Here is a 19,748-nt window from a genome sequence, read left to right as displayed (position 1 = left end):
GAGGCAGAGGTTGCAGTGAGCCGAGATTGCACCACTGCACTCCGGCCTGGGTGACAAGAGCGAAACTCTGTCTCAAAAAAAAAAAAAAAAAAAAAAAAGCAACGGTGTAATTCTGGCTCTTGCATTTGTTTGTTGTATGACCTTGGACTGTTCATTTTAGGACTCTGCTTTCTTTTTCTTTTTTTTTTTTTTCCCCCAAGGACCAGGCTGTCACATAGGACTCAGTTTTCTCCTCTTTTGGAAAGTGCTCTGAAAACTACAAAAGGCTAAACAAATGTCTTATTCCTCTGCTATTTGTTCCAAAAACATTTCCCATATGACATTCTGTGAGGAATTAGTGCTAGAGATGAGAAAATGGAGAGCTCAAACAGGTTAAGTGACTGAGCCATGGTCATCCAGCTAGTAAGTGGTAGAAATAAGATTTGAGCCCCAACAGTCTGGCTCCTGGGCCAGTGTGCTCATGCCATTCCTTCAGTTCAACTGAAAGAGATGCACTTTTTCCAAGGGATGGCTAGGTTCATCAAACTGAACTAATTATCATCAAGCTTTTTCACTGACACTACTGGAAAATGCTCACTACATTATCCACCATCAGCTATATTTTAGTTTATGATCAATACAGGTTCACTAAAGCCAAAAAGTGAGCTCTCATACATTTTGGAAAGAATTTCAAAGAGGAAAGTTAAAACCTATTCAATTAACCAAAACACTGCATTTAACCAAACATGCAGGTTACTTGAAGATTTGCTTTATTACAAATTATAACTGAAAGGTTTCACAAGTGGTGTTTGTTTGTTTGTTTTGAGATGGAGTCTCGCTCTGTCGCCCAGGCTGGAGTACGATGGCACGATCTCCGCTCACTGCAACCTCCACCTCCCGGGTTTACAGCATTGTCCTGCCTCACCCTCCCAAGTAGCTGAGACTACAGGCGCCTGCCACCACGCCCGGCTAATTTTTTGTATTTTTAGTAGAAACGGAGTTTCACCGTGTTAGCCAGGATGGTCTCAATCTCCTGACCTCGTGATCTGCCTGCCTTGGCCTCCCAAAGTGCTGGGATTACAGGCGTGAGCCACCGCACCTGGCCTCACAAGTGGTTTTAACAAGGTAAAAAAGCTTAATAATTCTCCTGTTGCATGTTTCCCTGGAATGCTAAACTTACCATGGCAACATTCGAAAGTCCCCAGAGAAGTCCTCATACTTGTAGTTTACCACGTGCCAATCTGTGCTATAGGTTTTAATACACTGAAAGAAAATAGGAATCTTGAATTTGAAATATAGGAAAAGTACATATATATCCACTTTTTAAAAGTCTGGTACTATGCCGACAGGCTTTCTAAAACCATTTGGCAATTACTGGTACTGGGATCTTCCTTTATGGATTAACCGTGTCTCTCTTACCCAGTTGGTGGCAATAAATCCCAATTCATATGCCCTTTGAATACTCTGACTCTCAGTGCAAAGAGTATTCAAATCCAAAAGGAAAACACTAAGGTCATATGCACCTTGTGGAAATGTTTAAGCTTTATCATCATATAGACTTGTTAACATCATATAGACTTGTTATTTAGGACAGTTAATGTTAGTAATTTTATTTTACCTTTACATTAAAGGAAGACTACTTTAAATACTTTACATTAATTTATTTATAAACAGGTTACAAATACATAAAGACATATAAATACTGTATATATTTTGAATATATGAAGAATATTCTTCTGTGGCCTTTCAGCCTCTTACCTCTTTAACAAATAAACTCTGGGCCCTCTTTTCAGCATCTTCTGGTACAGTAGACTGCACCGTTCTGCGCTGACGACCTATCACCGAGATCTAGAACACAAAGAACATTTTTGCTGTAAGAACTGGCTTGAAAAATAGGGGTTTGTTTCTTTAAAGAAGTGCTTGTGAACTCACAGATATATCTTCCATTGGAAACATAAGCAGATCTCGGAGGGGGTCGCTGTAAATCTGGGTTTTTCTTTGGGCAATAACATTCTCATAGTCCAGGGGCTCAACAACTTTGGCCTTTTCCTTTATAAGAGACAAAAATAAAGTTATTATGCTCAAACTCACAAGAGTTAAATTCCTTTCTATGTACTAAAGATACGCTACTTCTCAAAAGAAGGGATTACTGATACTTTTAAGTACTTAATTGAGACACTTTCACAAGAGAAATATTCTTCATAGCTAGACACACACCCCAAACACATACACACACACACACACACACACACACACACACACACAAACACACATTCCCTTGCTAATAATAAAGAGTTCTGGCTGGGCATGGTGGCTCATGCCTGTAATCCCAGTACTTTGGGAGGCTGAGGAAGGTGGATGACTTGAGCCCAGGAATTAGAGATCAGCCTGGGAAACATGAGAAAACCCCATCTCAACAAAAAGTACAAAAATTAGCTGGGTGTGATAGCTCATGCCTGTGGTCCCAGCCACTCGGGAGGCTGAGGCAGGAGGATCACTTGAGCCTGGGAGGTTGAGGTTGTAGTGATCCGTGATTGTGCCACTTATACCTGGGCAACAGAGCAAGATCCTGTCTCTCCATAAAAAAAAAAAAAAAAAAAAAAGTTCTGGAGAAATAGAACTGTGTTATTCTACTTAATCTGTGTGCCTTCTAAAAATTATTGAATTTTAAGTAAAACAAAAAGTGGCATACTTGGAAGTCTGCCTGTTGGTATTTACTGCATCTGAACTACTCTCTAGGCAATGTTGGGGGAGAAAGTATCAACATTCATGTTCCTACTCTGTACCAGGGACACTGTCCCATGGGCATACTAAGTTCCAGCATAGCTGGGGCAGGCATAGATACTAGAGATGCTTGATCCCGTGGGCAGGTTATGAAAGGGTGAGGTTCAAGGTGACAAAGTCAGTGGATCCCTGCTGGACTTCTAGGCGAGCTGGCCATTGATACTAGGGCCCAGACTGAAGCTAAAGTAACAAGAAGCAGGGTCAGTGATGCTAAGAAAGCCAGGATGTAACATAATAAGAGTAATGGTAACAGTTCCCATTTACTGAGCCCTTTCTATATGCCAGGCACTGTGCTAAGTGCTTTCTGTACATTTTTTCACATAACACTCATAGCAATATGAAACAGATTGAATCATTATCCCCATTTTACAGATGCAGAGACTCTGGACCTAACTGAGGTTAAGTAACTTGCCTGCCTTCAGAACTGGAATTCAAACCCAGGTCTGTGACTGCAAAGGCTCTGCTTTTCTTTTTCCCCTCAGAAATACACAAAGACGGTACCCACTTCTGCACACCCATGGCTGACCCTGCAGCTGTGTGTACACGTGCAACTGACTTCAATGTCTATCATCACTAGTTTTCACTGTCACGGGTATGCATGCCATAAGCCCCAACCCCCACAGCCATATGAGGTGACCCTGACTTCCACCACTGGCCATCATTACCCTACATGCACCCACAGCTGTCATGCGTGCACACCACCAGCCCTGACCCCTGCAACTGCCGGGGAGCAGGGGACGGAAAGAAGAAGAAAGAAATATACCAAGATTCTCATGTGCATGGTACTGAACTGGGAATGGGATCCCACTATTTACCTTCCTATCATTTTTTTTCCTTCACTGAACTTACCACAATCTGATATACCATCTATTTCACCTCTCTGACTATTTGAAGGCAGAGATTTTCTTTTATTTGTTTACTTCTTTAATCCCAGCACTTAGAATACCTGGCACACAGTAGGCATCCAGTCATTAATTGCTGATGAACTTTGAGATATTCAGATTCAACCAGAGCCATGTCTCAACACTCTATTCTAAACCAAGCTGGGCAGACAGTAGTAATTTTTAATGATGATGTTTCATATGAAATTATTTCCTTAAAATTTTATAATAAAAACTGTATAAAAACCCCAAATATAATTTATATTGACTTAATATTATAATAGCATCGGAATTACACTTGTATTTTTGTACATAGTATTTGAGGTAGTCTCTAGTATCACTACATCCATAGAAAAGTTGAGAATAGTTTTTACACATGGTTCACAACAGGTCACAGCTATACCCAATTTCCATATCTGAAGGGCATCTCAGAGTTTCCTGTAGATTATTTAGAAAGATTAAAGTAAACTACTCTGACCAGTGAGCTCAGTGTTCAACAAATCTAAAAGATCCTAACCTTTATGCTTTATTTCAAGTCTTAAATTCGGATTTGTAGACCCATGTCTACAAAGATCAAAGCAAGTTGATCATCCCTCTCATGTCTGCAAATACTACTGCAAAATGAGTTGAAATAAAAGGAAAAAATCCTATTTGAGAAATTCAGATTTTCTGACAGGAAAATCTGACCCCTTTCGGCCATACCTACCGTGTTTCCACGGACTCAAATAAAAGGAAACTGACTGCATCTTCCAGCTCTAACGCTCACAGTCTGAGATCAATTTCTCAGAGAAGTTGAATGAATAAGTCCTGTCTAAGAAAGCAAGCTTGAGGCACTAAAAATAATCTAAGTCTTGCTTTTGGTGCCAACTATTTTCCTACTACAGATTGCAAAAACTGTCCTCAAATTTCAGTGTTTTAACCTGTTGAATCAACTTCTCTGTACAATAATTTCACAAGTACCTACTTCAAGTATATTTGAAAAAGAAAAAGAAAAGAAAATCCTCCTTCAGCTTTCTTTTTTCTTTTCTTTTTTTTTGAGATGGAGTTTTGCTCTTGTTGCCCAGGCTGGAGTGCAATGGCATGATCTCAGCTCACTGCAACCTCCACCTCCTGGGTTCAAGCGATTCTCCTGCCTCAGCCTCCCGAGTAGGTGGGATTACAGGCGCCTGCCACCACACCCAGCTAATCTTTGTATTTTTAGTAGAGACAGGGTTTCACCATGTTGGCCAGGTTGGTCTTGAACTCCTGAGCTCAGGTGATCCACCCACCTTGACCTCCCAAAGTACTGGAATTACACGCATGAGCCACCATGCCTGGCCCTCCTTCAGCTTTCTAATGTAGCTCCAAATTAATATGGAAAGAATATGTCAAAATGAATCACTTATTTTTTTAATTTATGGGGTATAAAGTGGTGTTATGATTTTTAATACAATGTAGAATGATGAAATTAAGCTAGTTATATCTATCACCTCAAATATTTAACATTTCTTGTGATGAGAACATGAGAAATTTATTCTTAGTGATAAGATGTACAGTACTCAATTATTAGGCATATTCAGCATGCTATACTATTGATCTCAAAAAAACCAAACTTATTCTTCCTGTTTAACTGAGACTTTGTATCCCACCATTGACTACCATCTCCCCTACTTTGCCCCCAGCCCCCAGTAACCACCATTCTACTCTGCTTGTATGAGTTTGATTGTTTTAGATTTCACATATAAGTGAGATCATGCAGTATTTGTCTTTCTTTGCCTGACATATTTCACTTAGTGTAATGTTCTCCAATTACTGAATTACTCATTTATTTAAATGTATATACCTTCTAAAAATGAAACACAGCTTACCACATGTTTTGAAGGACATATATTTATGTTATAGAAAACAAAGTTTCACTTTTCATTTAAAACTGATTAAACTAAGCATTCTGGGTCTTCACGCCTACTTTTTTTTGTCGGGGTAGCTGAATTACGGAAAAGTTAGGGTGGCTACTCTGGGTCCCACAAAGCTTCCCCTAATAGAAGATTTAGGCCTGTGAATCAGGATTCATCTCTCCAAGAAGAAAGATGAGAAGGGACTGAACCCTACATTTCCCTTCCAGTAGGATTCAGTTATAACTCTGCAGGCATCAGAGACAAAGAAAACCTTTGACCTATAGAATTATCATGATTTAATGGTGGTTCTGCCCTGCAGTCTCCATCATATCCCTTATCTAACTTTCTCATTCAGCTTTCTCATTCTATTATTAGACTTATACATAAAAGCTTCCAATACACTCAAAGAGGGTCTTTCTTTCAGGTTTGTAATTTATCCTTTCTGCCAGTGTGCACACTGATTGGCCTGCAAAGGCACTTTTTCATAACTCCAAAAACCCGTTACAATAAATGGTACTTTATAAACATTCAAATAATAGCAACTTCCATACAGTTCTGGAGCAGTGCTAAGTAAAAGGCGAAGGCATTTATGCAATCTGGAGAGAAGTGAGCATATGTTTCAGTCTTCTTCCCATAAGTAGTGACAGGAAAACCGTCAACCTAAATTTGGAACCAACTCAGTTTTCACCATGGGAAAAACAAAACAAAACAAAACGATTCGTTCTTGAAAGTTTTCATTCACTGACTCTTAAGTTTTCTTGAATAACTTGCTAATAATATTAGTATTTTTTGTTAATTCATTTCAAGGTCACTTTGCAGTCTTAAGAAAACACTTTCATATGCATTCTGTTTGTTACCAAACGCTTGTCAAGTAGACAAGGAAAATACCATCATTTCAACTTTATACATCAAGAAACTGGCTCAGAGGCCTAAGTTCATCTGTCTACATTAGGAGCTGAACCAGGATTCAAACCCAGGACTCCCAACTCCTAATCCTTGTTTGTATTAGTTTCCTGAACTTATTCACATGTAATCCTCATATTTGCCACACCATCTGTATTATCATTTACTTCATATTTTTCTTCAAATCAAATATCTTCTTCATTGAAAACATTTATTGAAAAAGAAAGCTTCATATCATCCCATAAAGGAGAATAAATTGCATTTTTCTATCTCTAGTAAAATAAAAATGCCAATTTTGGTACCATGGTGTGGGATACAGTACACTTTTCCATTGCTTACTCAGGCCACTAAGGACCAAATCTCAATGAGCTTTCTATGTGCAAACTCTACAAATGGGAAGAAATGCACAGCTCCATAAATTGAGATAACTTTATTTCTAATATAAGTGGAAAGGACAGATAGCAAAAAAAGAAACTCGTTAGAATAGATTCAGTTGTAGTCCACTTCTTGGTCCAAAGAGAGGAAACAATGGAACCTCACTGAGGGTCACTAATAGCATCACCACTTAGACTTTACAATTCTGTGGTGGTTCCTGTACATTCACAGTACAGGATGACTGATCTTTTATCATCGTAACTGTGTGTGTATAAATATAAAACCATGCTTGTAATACTAAAATAAATACATAAAAATGTACGTGAATGTATATATTCAACCATCCAACCACTCATGTAACCAAAAGCACATTTGACTAGCAAGCATATTTGTGTTATCACTAGAAATGTGTAAGACACAAGAATAATCACATAATATTTATCTGTAAGCAAAGCAAAATGAGCCTGGGTTACTTCTGCTTAAATATCATACCAAAGGTCATTAGTTTACCGGTAAATCTTTTACTTTAGAAACTAGTTCTCCTTAAGAATTCTAAGAATGTCTCTTCTGCAAGTCTGAAGTGAACACTAGCTTCATAGAATCTCTCCTTTATCACACTGGGAGGAATACCAGAAAGCAGGCAGAAAGCTGAGCAGTAGGGCACAGGGCCAATTCAAAAACATCCCTGCACCACCACGCTACCACTACCACCAACCCATCCTCCAAATTGAGTTTCAGCACAAGGAGGAACATGGCAACTACTGGTTTCAGAAAGAGAATGATTAGCCCAAAAGTTCTTTTCTGCAGTATTGCAGTCAGACTACAGCTTCAATGACATCCGAGCATTTTCTTATGAAAAATAACAACAGTCTTGGGATAGAAGTAGCACACTCAAAAAGAGGTGAGTCTCTCCTTCCCATCATTTCTCCACCACCTTCACTTAGGAATTTCTCCAGATCCCCTAGTCATTCGGCTCTCCTTTCCTCTCAGACATTTGTAAGCAGAGCCTAGAGTGCTTTCTCCAGAGAGCATCTTAAAATAACACTTTGCACTCAAAATGGCCACTGGGGGCATGCAATTTCCGGCAGCACAGAAAACAAAGTGAGTTCAGCATAAAGATGCATTTATTGAGTTCCTACTGAGGTTCTGGCCCTGTGCTAGCCCCTGGTAATGCAGAGGTGAATAAAAAAACAGACCCTGCCCTTGAGAAATTCACAGTCTCGTGGGGAAGGTAGATAAACCCAAGATGTGAGAGCTGATCACAGACTTGTAATTTCTGTGCATCTATCATGCCCTTTGATAGCCATATCTTCTTCCAAAAAAGGAACTGTACAAGTGTGTTTGCACACTAGAATGTGTGAGTCCCTCTATTCCCCATTAGATCAATCAGAAGAATTTCACCATATCGATTTATGTGGTCTCAGATCATTTCATCTTGCCTTCTAGTTTTATTCATAAACCCTGTAAGATCAGAGACTAGGTAACTGTCAAGAGTGGTGTGTGAATATGAGGAGAAGCAAAAGTTGTGTTATGATTCACAGAAGTGAGAGATGCCACCACTGTAGATTAGAGACTTCTAGAGAGGAACCCTATACAGCATGTCAATAATGGAACCATAACTGTAAGGATTTTTTTTTTTTTTTTTTTGAGACAGGGTCTTACTCTGTCGCCCAGGATGGAGTGTAGTAGTTTGATCACAGCTCACTGCAGCCTCAACCTCCCTGGGCTCAGGCAGTCCTCCCACCTCAGCCTCCCAAGTAGCTGGGACTAAAGGTGTGTGCCATCACATCAGGCTAATTTTTGTATTTTTTATAGAGACGGGGTTTTGCCGTGTTGCCCAGGCTGGTCTCAGACTCCTGAGGTCAAGTGATCCACCCATCAAGCCTCCCAAAGTGCTGGCATGAGCCACTGTGTCCAGCCTGTAAGAAATTTCTTCATAAGGTTCAAATAAAGAGTATTTGACTTTGTTATGACCATGACCTATTTGTTCTAAATGTGACCATCCTTAAGCAGCTTATCTCTTTGTCTCTTCCCCAATAGGAACTCCAATTACTGAAGGAGCTTTGCATAACTACAATCTAATGATGATGTGGAGCGGGGTGTGGGGGGGCACATCTTTTTAATTAGTGGAACCCAACTTGGCAAAACAGACATGAACATCTTTTCATAAAGATTATTTTCTGGGGAAAATCTTGGCATAAGAATCTAAATACAAACTGCATTCAGGACACTGACCTTTCTTAAAGTAAACAGCTAAGGGAAAAGTCATACTTTCCATGAGACCAGTGGGTCATGTTTATTACCAACCCACACTTAGCTCACCTGATTCTTATGATAGCATAGCCCTCCTCGCTCCCCAACAGCCCTTATTGTCTTTCCCATCTATTGTGGCATTTACTCACGTATAACATTCCCTGGATACTTAACTGCTTTTTGGGTGGTTTACTTAGTCTCCTAGGCAGGATCAAAAACACCAGTTCGGTCAGGAAACAGTGCCTTGTAGTTTCTCTTACCACTTAACATTAAACATTGCTGTATACCCGGTTAAGCATTTTATACCTATGATCTCATCTAATTCTCCCCAAAATCCTGTGAGAGGTTATTTTATTATGCCCATTTTACAGATGAGGAAATTGAGGCTAGGCAGGTCCAGTGTCACATATTTGTGGAGCTGGGATTCAAATCTTTATCTGATGGACTCCTGAGCCAGTGCTCTTAACCATGATCCACATAAACCTTTATGCGTTGAACTTAACAAAAGCAAATCCTTTTCTCAGCTCCTACCACATTTTATTTCCTTGAACGAATTTTGCATTTTAGAATTTTCTAAAACTTACTCAAACTACGCTATCATTCTTACCAAAGTGAGATCTTGCCTTCCTATCGCCCTGATGATGCTGAACATGACTGGCTTAGAGAGCTTGTAATGTAATTGGATAAGGATCTTTGCATTTCTAAGCTGTTGCTTCCAATTTAGCATTTGTCATCAATGAGTAGGGATTAGCACCTTAGGTCTTTTACTTAGGGGAAGGGAGTTGGCAGATTCAATTTCAAGTGGTTAAGAATCAAATTACCAAAAAAACAACAGTACGCTATTGTCAAGGGACCATGTCTAATTCACCTCAATATCCTCCACACAACCTAGCAGAGAGCCCTGAGAACTACAAAGCCAGAAGTTTTTGTGTAGGGATAACCAGCTGAATAGTACAAAGAGACTGATCTTACACATATGCCTTCCAAACTAAAATGGCAGCACACAAGGAGAGAAGGACAAGTTGTTGCTGATGCTTTCAGAATTAAACTTTCACTTCCCAGCTTTAATTTAGGAACAACAACTTAATGTTCTAAGAATCAGCAAAATACGATTTTGAAGGCTTTTAAATCTAACATAGAAACATTAAAGGAAAATAAAACCCATTTTTTCCCTTAGAGTTTTAGCATAGGGAAGAAATTGTTTTAACTGCTAAATTATTTCCCCTTTCCAAGTCTATTTAACTATTTACAAAAACTCAAGAGCTACTTTTAAAAACTTACAAAGAATTTACTTTAAAAACAATAAGAAACAAACAAGACTATGCACTATGATTAGTGCACACTCGGTTAACAAACGTTTTTCATTACAGCCAGTTCAAATATTATGCAAATAACCTTGATTATCTACAAATGAATAAAGAGAATTTTCAGGAACTCTCTACCCCAAAACTCAATTTAGCCAAAACTTTACTCGACAAACTGGTTGACAGGTAGGAAAACTGATTTGAATTCAATTCCTCCTGGCTTTTTGTGTTCACTCTGTGCTAATAAGCATTTAAATGACTCAAAAGTAAAACAAAAAGAGGTTTAAGAAATGAAAAGAAGGGCTTGAACAATTGAGAGACTAGAATGGCAAAGAGCCTTTTTAAAATTAGAATTTTTTTTCTATTCTTTAGTACACCATTATTGACAGAAAGAAAAAGAAATGTGCCTTGGAGATACATAATGACTTTCTAACAAATCAGAGAATTTAACGAGTTCACGAAGACATATAGAAATTATTGCAAATAATTCATTCCTGCAAGGAGAAATTAGATTGCGCTCATTCTATGCCTATCAACTATTTTATAAGCTGCCTCAGATCTTAGTGCTCACCTTAAACTTGTAACAACAACAACAACAAAAAGACATCTCTGACTTTTTCCTGCGTTTTATAAACAGAACTCTAACATACCTTGCATTCTTAAGCAGAAAAAACTGTAAAGTGCACAGGCATTCTATACGCATGTAGATTTAGCCATCTAAATCACTTACATTCAATAAAACATAACCTCCTAGAGGTCCTGTTTGTATCATTTGAACACAGTAGCATAAACTTACTCCATTAGAGAAGCTCAGTAATCTACAAAGCAGCCACACATCATTTTCCACACTGGATCTGGCAATAGGTCACCCATCTCATTAACTTGCTCTTGATAATGGAGTAAAGAAAACTGACAGACTCTAGTTTGAAAATCAACCTTGATAGGGGCAAAAATACACCTTTCTACAAATATTTTAGTTTTCCACCATCCATCATATTGAATCTATCCACTAATTGAAATTATCTCTACCTTTTTTGAGCCCACCAATATTTTAAGTTTATACATCTGCATGAGATAATATATTCTAAAAGCTATGTAAGGCCAAGCGTGGTATCTCACGCCTGTAATCCCAGCACTTTGGGAGGCCGTGGTGGGCGGATCACCTGAGGTCAGGAGTTAGAGACCAGCCTGGCCAACATGGTGAAACCCTGTCTCTACCAAAAATACAAAAATTAGCCAGATGTGGTGATGGGCGCCTGTAATCCCAGCTACTCGGGAGGCTGAAGCGGGAGAATCGCTTAAACCTGGGAGGCGGAGGTTGCAGTGAGCCAAGACCATGACATTGCACTCCAGCCGGGGCAACAAGAGCGAATCTCCATCTCAAAAATTAATAATAACAAACAAACAAATAAATAAATAAAAGCTATGTAAAGTAAATAAAGTGATAGCTCTTTTGAATTAAGTTTACCTCTTTAAAATGTCAGGAGATGCTCCACCTCGTGGTATAACATTTCAGGATATGGTGAGGTGATTTACATTTATCCTGTCTATCCCACTCGTGACTAAACAGGCACACCTTCTTCAACTAGGTTTTCTTGGTGAGGTGAGGCAGGTGTCCACAGTTGGCTGCCGAAAAGCCCTTCCTGATCATGCCCTGAATTTTACTGCTCTATTGGCCCTAACACATCCTGGTCCTCAATTGCTCTCGTGTAGCTTCAGTCAAGTTCAATTAAGCTTACAGCATACTCTCCTATTAATAGGTTGCAATTATTTTCCCAATTCTTGTCTCTCTAAAACTCATGTCTCACTTTCCTGTCCATGTTCTATAACTTTATAGGGCCTCACTGTATGAAAGCTCCTATAGTTTAGCCTCTCTCTATCCTTAGAAAGGGTGTTAAGTCAGACGACCATCCGTTAAACCATCCCTTGGGTGTTCAGCTTTTTTTTTGTTTACACATCCTCCTCTGAAACAAAAAAGCCTGCCCCTATCTATAATCTTTATATTCTTCTTTAAGCCAATTCCCTTCCCTATGACAAACCCCCTGTCACCAGAGATACCATTTAAAAGAAGTCTTAGGAGTTGACCTCTATGAAAGGTTTTTTGACTGTCTTAAACAAATAACCTTGAGGTGATGAAAATGTTCTAAAATTGTGGTGATGACTTCACATATCTTTGAATATACTAAAAATGAAAATATACACTTCAGCTGGGTGTGGTGGCTAACACCTGTAATCACAGCACTTTGGGAGGCTGACACGGGCGTATCACGTGAGGTCAGGAGTTCGAGACCAGCCTGGCCATCATGGCAAAACCCCACCTCTACTAAAAATACAAAAAGTTAGCCAGATGTGGTGGCGGGCGCCTGTAATCCCAGCTACTCGGGAGGCTGAGACAGGAGAATCGCTTGAACCTGGGAGGCGGAGGTTGCAGTGAGCCAAGATGGCACCATTGCACTCCAGCCTGGGCAACAAAGTGACACTCTGTTTCAAAAAAACAATATATATATACACACACTTCAAATGGTTGAGCTGTATAGAATGAGGATTATATCTCAAAGGCTGTCAAGAAAAGTAAAACAAAATTACTCAGCTTCACTTCCTTTTTTTTTTTTTTTTTTGAGTATATGGCTCACTGCAGCCTCGAACCCCTTGGGCTTAAGGGATCTTCCCACCTCAGTCTCCTGAGTAGCTGGGACCACAGTCATCCACCACCACACCTGGCTATTTCTTTTTTATTTTTGTAGAGACAAGGTCTCCCTATGTTGCCCAGACTGGTCTCAAACTCCCGGCCTCAAGCAACCCTCCTGCCTCAGACTCCCAAAGTGCTGGGATTACCAGCATGAGCCACTGCACCCAACCTCACTTCCTTATACATCCAAAAACAAAACAACAACAACAACAACAAAATCTCCAACATTTAGTAAGAGATGAGTTCTCAGTACAGAAATCATGTTGTTCTTCATTCCAATGGTTAGTTTTCAATGTTTGAGGTTCCTACACCGTAGCCATATATTTCACAGACCAGCCTGCTACAAAAGCGAGGCTTGCTGCTCTGTCATTCCCCGAGGGCTCTTCTGGAATGCTTATAAACAGAAATAGAAAACATAGAACTTAGTTCTATAGATTCACTGAGCATTAATCATGTGTCAGGCAGTGGAGCTACAAAGCTGGGAAGGCAAAAGCAGGCAAGATGTGGGCCCTGCCATTAACAAACTCATGGGCTAGAGGGAGAGATCCCTAAATCAAGAGCTACGATGCAATGGTAAGGGCTAGGGTAGGGGATACAGAGAGTGCCATGCAGACACAGGGAAGGGAGTGACTCATACCACTGGTGAAGGCAGTTCAGAGAGGGAATAGCTTTTGAGCTGAGACTTGAAGGATGAAATAAAAATCCCCGTGGCAGGCAAGGAAGAGAGCATAAGTCTTAACAAAGAAGAAGAAAGCCATGTGTTCATTGATTCTGGGGTGTACAGAACAGGGAGGAATGGCCAAGATGAGCTGGGAAGGAACGTTTATGGAGGACCACATATGCCAAGTCAATGAGTTTAGACTGTTTCCTAGTGTAAGTGATGGGGAGCCAGAAGTGGTTTTTAAGCAAGGGAATGACACGAACAGATGTTTTACTCACATTTATCCACTGAAAGCCAGAAGGTCAACGTTAATGGAAATTAATCCATAAAATGACAGCATAGGCTAAAAATTTGTCCTATTGTCTATGTTTTCCAGGAGTAATACACTGAATTATGGAAAACTACTCATTAGAGTTGCATACAAAACTATTGAGGAAAATAAAGTGAGGGCTCTGCTTATGTGAAAAGCCTTTCTTTAAGAGAGAGAAAATGTTTGCATCATCCTTATGTGACAGAGATTAACCAGAATATTTCATTTGGAAAAGATCAGCTGCAAATCTGTACTTAATTTGTTCCCAACACCTTTCCTATGGCTAATTTGATCCAAAATGATCCAACTTTTGATGAGAAATATGTTGGATCACAGTATTCCTTTGTTTCAATCCCTTCAGTGGCTCACCAGAATCTGTAGAACAAAGCTCAAACTGTTCAGCAGGGCTTATTAGATCTCCTGTGATCTGGTCTCCATCTTCAGCCTCCAGCCCCATGCCCTCCAATCAGGGTGGGCAGACCTCCTAATGGGTCATGTTATCTTCATATTTGATGATCCTGACCTCTCTGCCTGGTTATGTCTACTCCCTCCACCTCAAGACCCCAAGAGGCTGCCTGATCTACCCAAGTACAGGTGACCACTCCTTCCTATTCAGTGCACCTTCTGAAACCCAGAGCTATTCTATTTCCTACACTTCCTTCGCCATCCCAGCCCATTTCAGAGGTGCCAAGGTGCAGTGCCTGATGTTTCCTTTTCTGTCTCTCTATCCCCTTGAATGAAAGTTCTGTGATTGTAGTGTCGTTGTCTTATTCACTGCTCTGTCCCTAGCTCTTCAAATGAGCAAAGTACAAATCCATGGTCAATATTTTCCTAACCTTCAGAATTAAGATTTTCTGCCTCTTACAATCTTTCCTAGATGACCACAATCTCTAAAATACTGAAATACAAACATTAGGGTAGCTGTCCAAAGGAGCTCTGCTACTGAACACTTTTAATAGTATGAATCATCACTCACTAATTTATCTTTTCGTAAATTCACAATGCCATATATGAAGTTTTCATAGAACAAGGCACCCCACGAAGAAATGTTGGCAGGTAGAAAACAGTATTGGTGGCCGGGCATGGTGGCTCACACCTGTAATCCCAGCACTTTGGGAGGCCAAGGCAGGCAGATCACAAGGTCAGGAGTTCGAGACCTGCCTGGTGAGCATGGTGAAACCCCATCTCTACTAAAAATACCAAAAAAAAATCAGCCAGGCATGGTGGCACGCACCTGTAATCCCAGCTACTTGGAAGGCTGAGACAGGAGAATTGCCTGAACCCAGGAGGCAGAGGTTGCAGTGAGCCGAGATCACACCACTATACTCCAGTCTGGGCGACAGAGCGAGACTCCATCTCAAAAAAAAAAGAAAAAGAAAAAGAAAGAAAAAGTAAATAGTATTGGTTGCGCACTTGAATTAAACCTGAGAAGAAGTCGATGACTCAAGCAAAACTCCATTTGTGCTGGTAATAGCTTTCCCCTTGTCAAACTTCCTCCTAAACAACCTCTTTCTCTCTGTCTATCCCACCCACCCTCCCTTCCTTGAAGCTCACATTTAGTCTGTGTGCTAAATGTGCCCACAGGAACATTTTCTTACCTCTTCCCATAAAAGTGCTCCAAAGGCCATACAGTGTTGAACATACCCAAAAGCCCAGACTAGTTTTGGTTACAAGAAGTAATAGCAAAAAGCACTCGCCCACACCCTTCCTTAAGCATCCCCATTTTGTAATGCTAACCCGTATACCCTGCAAATGCTACCATAAGACCTTAGACTAAGAGCAATCCTGCCTCCAGAGGCCTCTACCTGTAGTGTTTGTTATCAAGGTGTTTGACACAGACAAAACTATGTCTACACCTTCTCCTGTACGTTCTCCAACTAAAATGCCATCCTGTCAATGTGACAGTGCGTTCCTGTCTTGCTTTCATTTTCAGTTCAACTGGGACCTCTTCCCCCACCACCCCTTGTCATTTTGAACCACATCCGCCGCCACTCCCCAGCCCTGGATCAAATCCCCTTCTCATTTATTTCTCTGCTGCTTCTCCAAGGGGCTTCCAGTCTTTGCAGCTGCTGGAGAAAATCCCAACTGGGTGCCAGAGGTGGGGCGGCTTCATTCACATAGATACAAGCCCTGGGATCAACTGGGCTCTCAGGCCTGCCCCTCAAGGTTTTGACTTACTCCTTGGCAGCTCCCTATGCCTCAGCCTATAGAAGAACAGTACACTTGAGGTTTTGTGAATGGAAAAATTCCTCTCTCTTACGATAGCAATGGTGTCCCAATCAATTTGCATAGTCCGATGTCAGGGCTGTGCCCTGAATCAGATGCCTCCACAATGATGCCAACAACATGTATATAACTCTGCATCCTGCTACATTTATTTGGCAGCCAATACCTTTTGGGGTACCACTCTATCCACTTCCTAAAGTAGTTCCTAATCTTGGGGTTTAGTCAATTCTTGGATGGGCTACACAGAATCTGTGAAACTACTAAAATTATATGGAAGGTGCTATATGTACATCTTTTTGGGGAGAGGGTTCACAGCTTCCCAGAATCTCAAAGGCGTGTGTGGCCCAAGAAAGGTTACAATCTACTGCCTTACTAGCTTCATATAAACAGGTCGCCTTGTCATCATATAAGATGTATTGGTTTTGTATAATTATAAAAACAATACATGTTTGTTGAAGAATTTTTAAGCCAAAAATATAATGAGGAAAATATAAGTCACTTGGAAAACCACCATCCATAAATGACCACTGTTAACATTTTGATGTTCTCCATCTCTTTTCATTTTTTTCTTCTTCCAAAATGGATTCATACTGCTGACTAAGTTGATTTCTAGCAGTTACAGTGTTCCCAGTAATATAAGAGAAATTTCTGACTACAAGGAACTTCGGACCAGAGTTCAAAAACCCCTTTGATTTCCAAGATGTATCCACCAACAAATATTTGTTGCTCCAAAAGTAAGAGAGGGAAATTCTTAACTAAGTTTTCACACAAGGTGTTTAAAAATTCTAAGGATTTCAACAGGCTATGTGAAGCCCCAGCCTAAGAAAGAGCATCTTTTCACTTAAAATGACTGGATCTATATCAATTGGAAAAAAAAAAGCAGATGTAATTATAGTCTTGAGAGAGACGATAAAACCAGTAAAAGTTGTTTTGTTTAAATGGTAGTTTTCCTTTACTACCAAAATGCAGACACTCATCTAATGATAAAAGTATATACAGTACATGAAATACAACTATATAGTAAAGGCCCTGGGTATCTCACACGACTCATAAACTTAGATGGAAATTCCTGAGCAATGAAAACATTAGGGAGTGATTATGTGGCCTCCTGTGGTGGGTGACAATTCAAAGGACATCACTTATATGTTTTTGGAGTCCTATCATGTTTAAGGAGGAAGATTGGTGTAATTACTTCACTGCTCCTTACATATTTCACTATTGAGAGAATTCTGGCAAAACAGGATTATTGCTTGGGTCAACTGAAGGACTTCTGGCCATTTAAGTCCAGTCTTTCCAATGTAATTTTCATCCCATATTTAAATAATATCCCATTTTCCAGTGGGAAAACAAATAAGTCCCTTTCTAAAATTCAAGGAAAAGCCAACTGAAATGTTTAATGGTTTTCTCTATCAGTCACTCTGTCCTCTGTTAAATCAATGAGCCTTTTCCTCTTTCCTCTGACCCTTGGGAGGTTTCTCTTAGGGAGCAATCTGGGCCTAGCTCAGTAAAGTTTCCCAGAACCCAGGAATGTACTGGCACTACTGTTGAAGCTACAGCCTCTGGCCAGGTCAAGGGCTGGCCCCTGCTTTCTTATAAACACCACAACCTGAGAGCAGCCACTTTCAGACCGTAAGCAAGTAGTCATCGGACAAACAGGCAAAGGCAGCCCTTGTAAAACTCCGGCATCTTTCTCTCCCTCAGGGACCCTTGGCCAGAGTTCCTTTTGAAAGGCCCTGGGGACGGTCCGTTGACAGAACAGCTAGCTGAGAGAGGAAACAAGAGATAACAGCCTTCACGTCTCTGAAGCAAGAGCCATGCTCAGTATGAGGAGGACTTGATTCAATATGGCTAAATGTGATGTTGCTCTGCGGCTTAGTAAGGGACATGAGAATGACCGAAGACTTGAAAGCCCTGGCTCATATCTTTCAAACAACTGGAGCTGGAAGCCAGACCTGCTGACCCCAGGTCCTTGTGCTTGTCTCGGCAGCTGCTCCCAAGATGTGGTCATGGCCTGGGAACTACCGCCTTGCTAACGATAGGTTTACAACAGAATGCCCAGCAGGGCAGCGATGTTTTTCACTGCTCAGGTCTTTCTTCTTTCTTTTCTGTTTGTGAATTAAGACACGGAAATTTCACAGGGAATAAGTAGGCACTATTTTGCCACCTATACGGGAAGTGGTAGAAAGTGATTGTCATTTTTGCTGACAAGGGGAGGGTAGTTAAAAAGAAACATGGTCAAATCAAAACATTAAAGGTTTATGTATTCCAAATGGAGGCGTTACGTTCTTTTTCTTTTTTTTTTCCTTTTCTGTTTTCCCCCAGAGTTTTCTAGCACAAACAAGTACTGCTGGTATAATCCAAAACATACAATCAACTTAATTTGGTTTTTTTAGTTATTGTGGTAAAAATATACATAAAATTTACCATTTTAACTATTTTAAAGTATATACTTCGTTAAGTATATACTATATAAGTGTCTGCATTTGGCATTAAGTACATTCACATTACTCTGCAATCATCATCATTACCCATTTCCAAACTTCCTCATCATCCCAAGGAGAAACTCTGTACCCATTCAACTCCACACTTCCTCCACACTGTCCCCGCCCATCCCTGGTAACCTTTATTCTATTTTCTGTCTCTATGTACTTGTCTATTCTAGGTACCTCATATATGTGGAATCATATAAAATTTGTCTTTCTGTGACTGGCTTCTTTCACTTAGCATAATGTCCTCAAGCTTCAGGCATATTGTAGTATGTGTCATAATTTCCTTCCTTTTTAAGGCTGAAAAATATTCCATTGGTCATCTGCTGAGGGACACTGGGCTGCTTCCACCTTTTGACAATTGTGAACAATGCTGCTATGAACAGTGGTGTGCAACAAGTATCTTGAGTCCCTTCCTTCAATTATTTTGGGGAGAATTTCCCAATTCCACCTAAAAGTAGAATTGCTGGGTTATATGGTAATACTTTTTTTTTTTTTTTTTTTGAGACAGAGTCTTGCTCTGTCACCCAGACTGGAGTGCAGTGGCACTATTTTGGCTCACTGCAACCTCCGCCTCCTGGGTTCAAGCGATTCTCCTGCCTCAGCCTCCTGAGTAGCTGGGATTACAGGCACACGCCACCACGCCCAGCTAATTTTCATATTTTTTAGTAGAGATGGGGTTTCACCATGTTGGCCAGGCTTGTCTCAAACTCTTGACCTCAGGTGATCTGCCTGCCTCTCCCAAAATGCTGGGATTACAGGTGTGAGCCACCTCTCCCAGTCTATTATATGGTAATTCTATATTTAACTTTCTGAGGAACCACGTAACTGTTTTCCATAGTGGTTGTACCATTTTACATTCCCCACCAGCAATGCACAAGGGTTCCATGTCCGCCCCCCCACCCCCACCGTGTTCCTCAACACTTATTTTCCAGTTTTTTGAATAACAACCATCAGAACAGCTGTGAGGTGGTATCTCGTTGTGGTTTTCATTTGTATTTCCCTGATGACTAATGGTTTTGA

At 40.3% G+C, this 19,748-nt stretch overlaps 1 protein-coding gene across 4 annotated transcripts in view; it reads right to left on the bottom strand.

Moving 5' to 3' along the window:
• The window catches only part of DOCK11 (dedicator of cytokinesis 11), a 194,651-nt gene that overhangs the window by 145,782 nt on the left and 29,121 nt on the right, over positions 1-19,748 (bottom strand). For all 4 annotated transcript variants that reach the window (XM_024240998.3, XM_054544996.2, XM_054544994.2 and 1 more), the window contains exons 2-4: positions 1,912-2,028; positions 1,738-1,827; positions 1,160-1,242 (exon numbers count right to left, since the gene is read on the bottom strand). In XM_024240998.3, coding sequence (XP_024096766.1) covers positions 1,160-1,242; positions 1,738-1,827; positions 1,912-2,028 — 290 coding nt within the window. The remainder of the gene's footprint in view (positions 1-1,159; positions 1,243-1,737; positions 1,828-1,911; positions 2,029-19,748) is intronic.

The sequence above is a fragment of the Pongo abelii genome, chromosome X (genome assembly GCF_028885655.2).
Source record: "Pongo abelii isolate AG06213 chromosome X, NHGRI_mPonAbe1-v2.0_pri, whole genome shotgun sequence".
Lineage (NCBI taxonomy): Eukaryota > Metazoa > Chordata > Mammalia > Primates > Hominidae > Pongo > Pongo abelii.
This window is presented reverse-complemented; position numbering and strand designations above follow the sequence as displayed.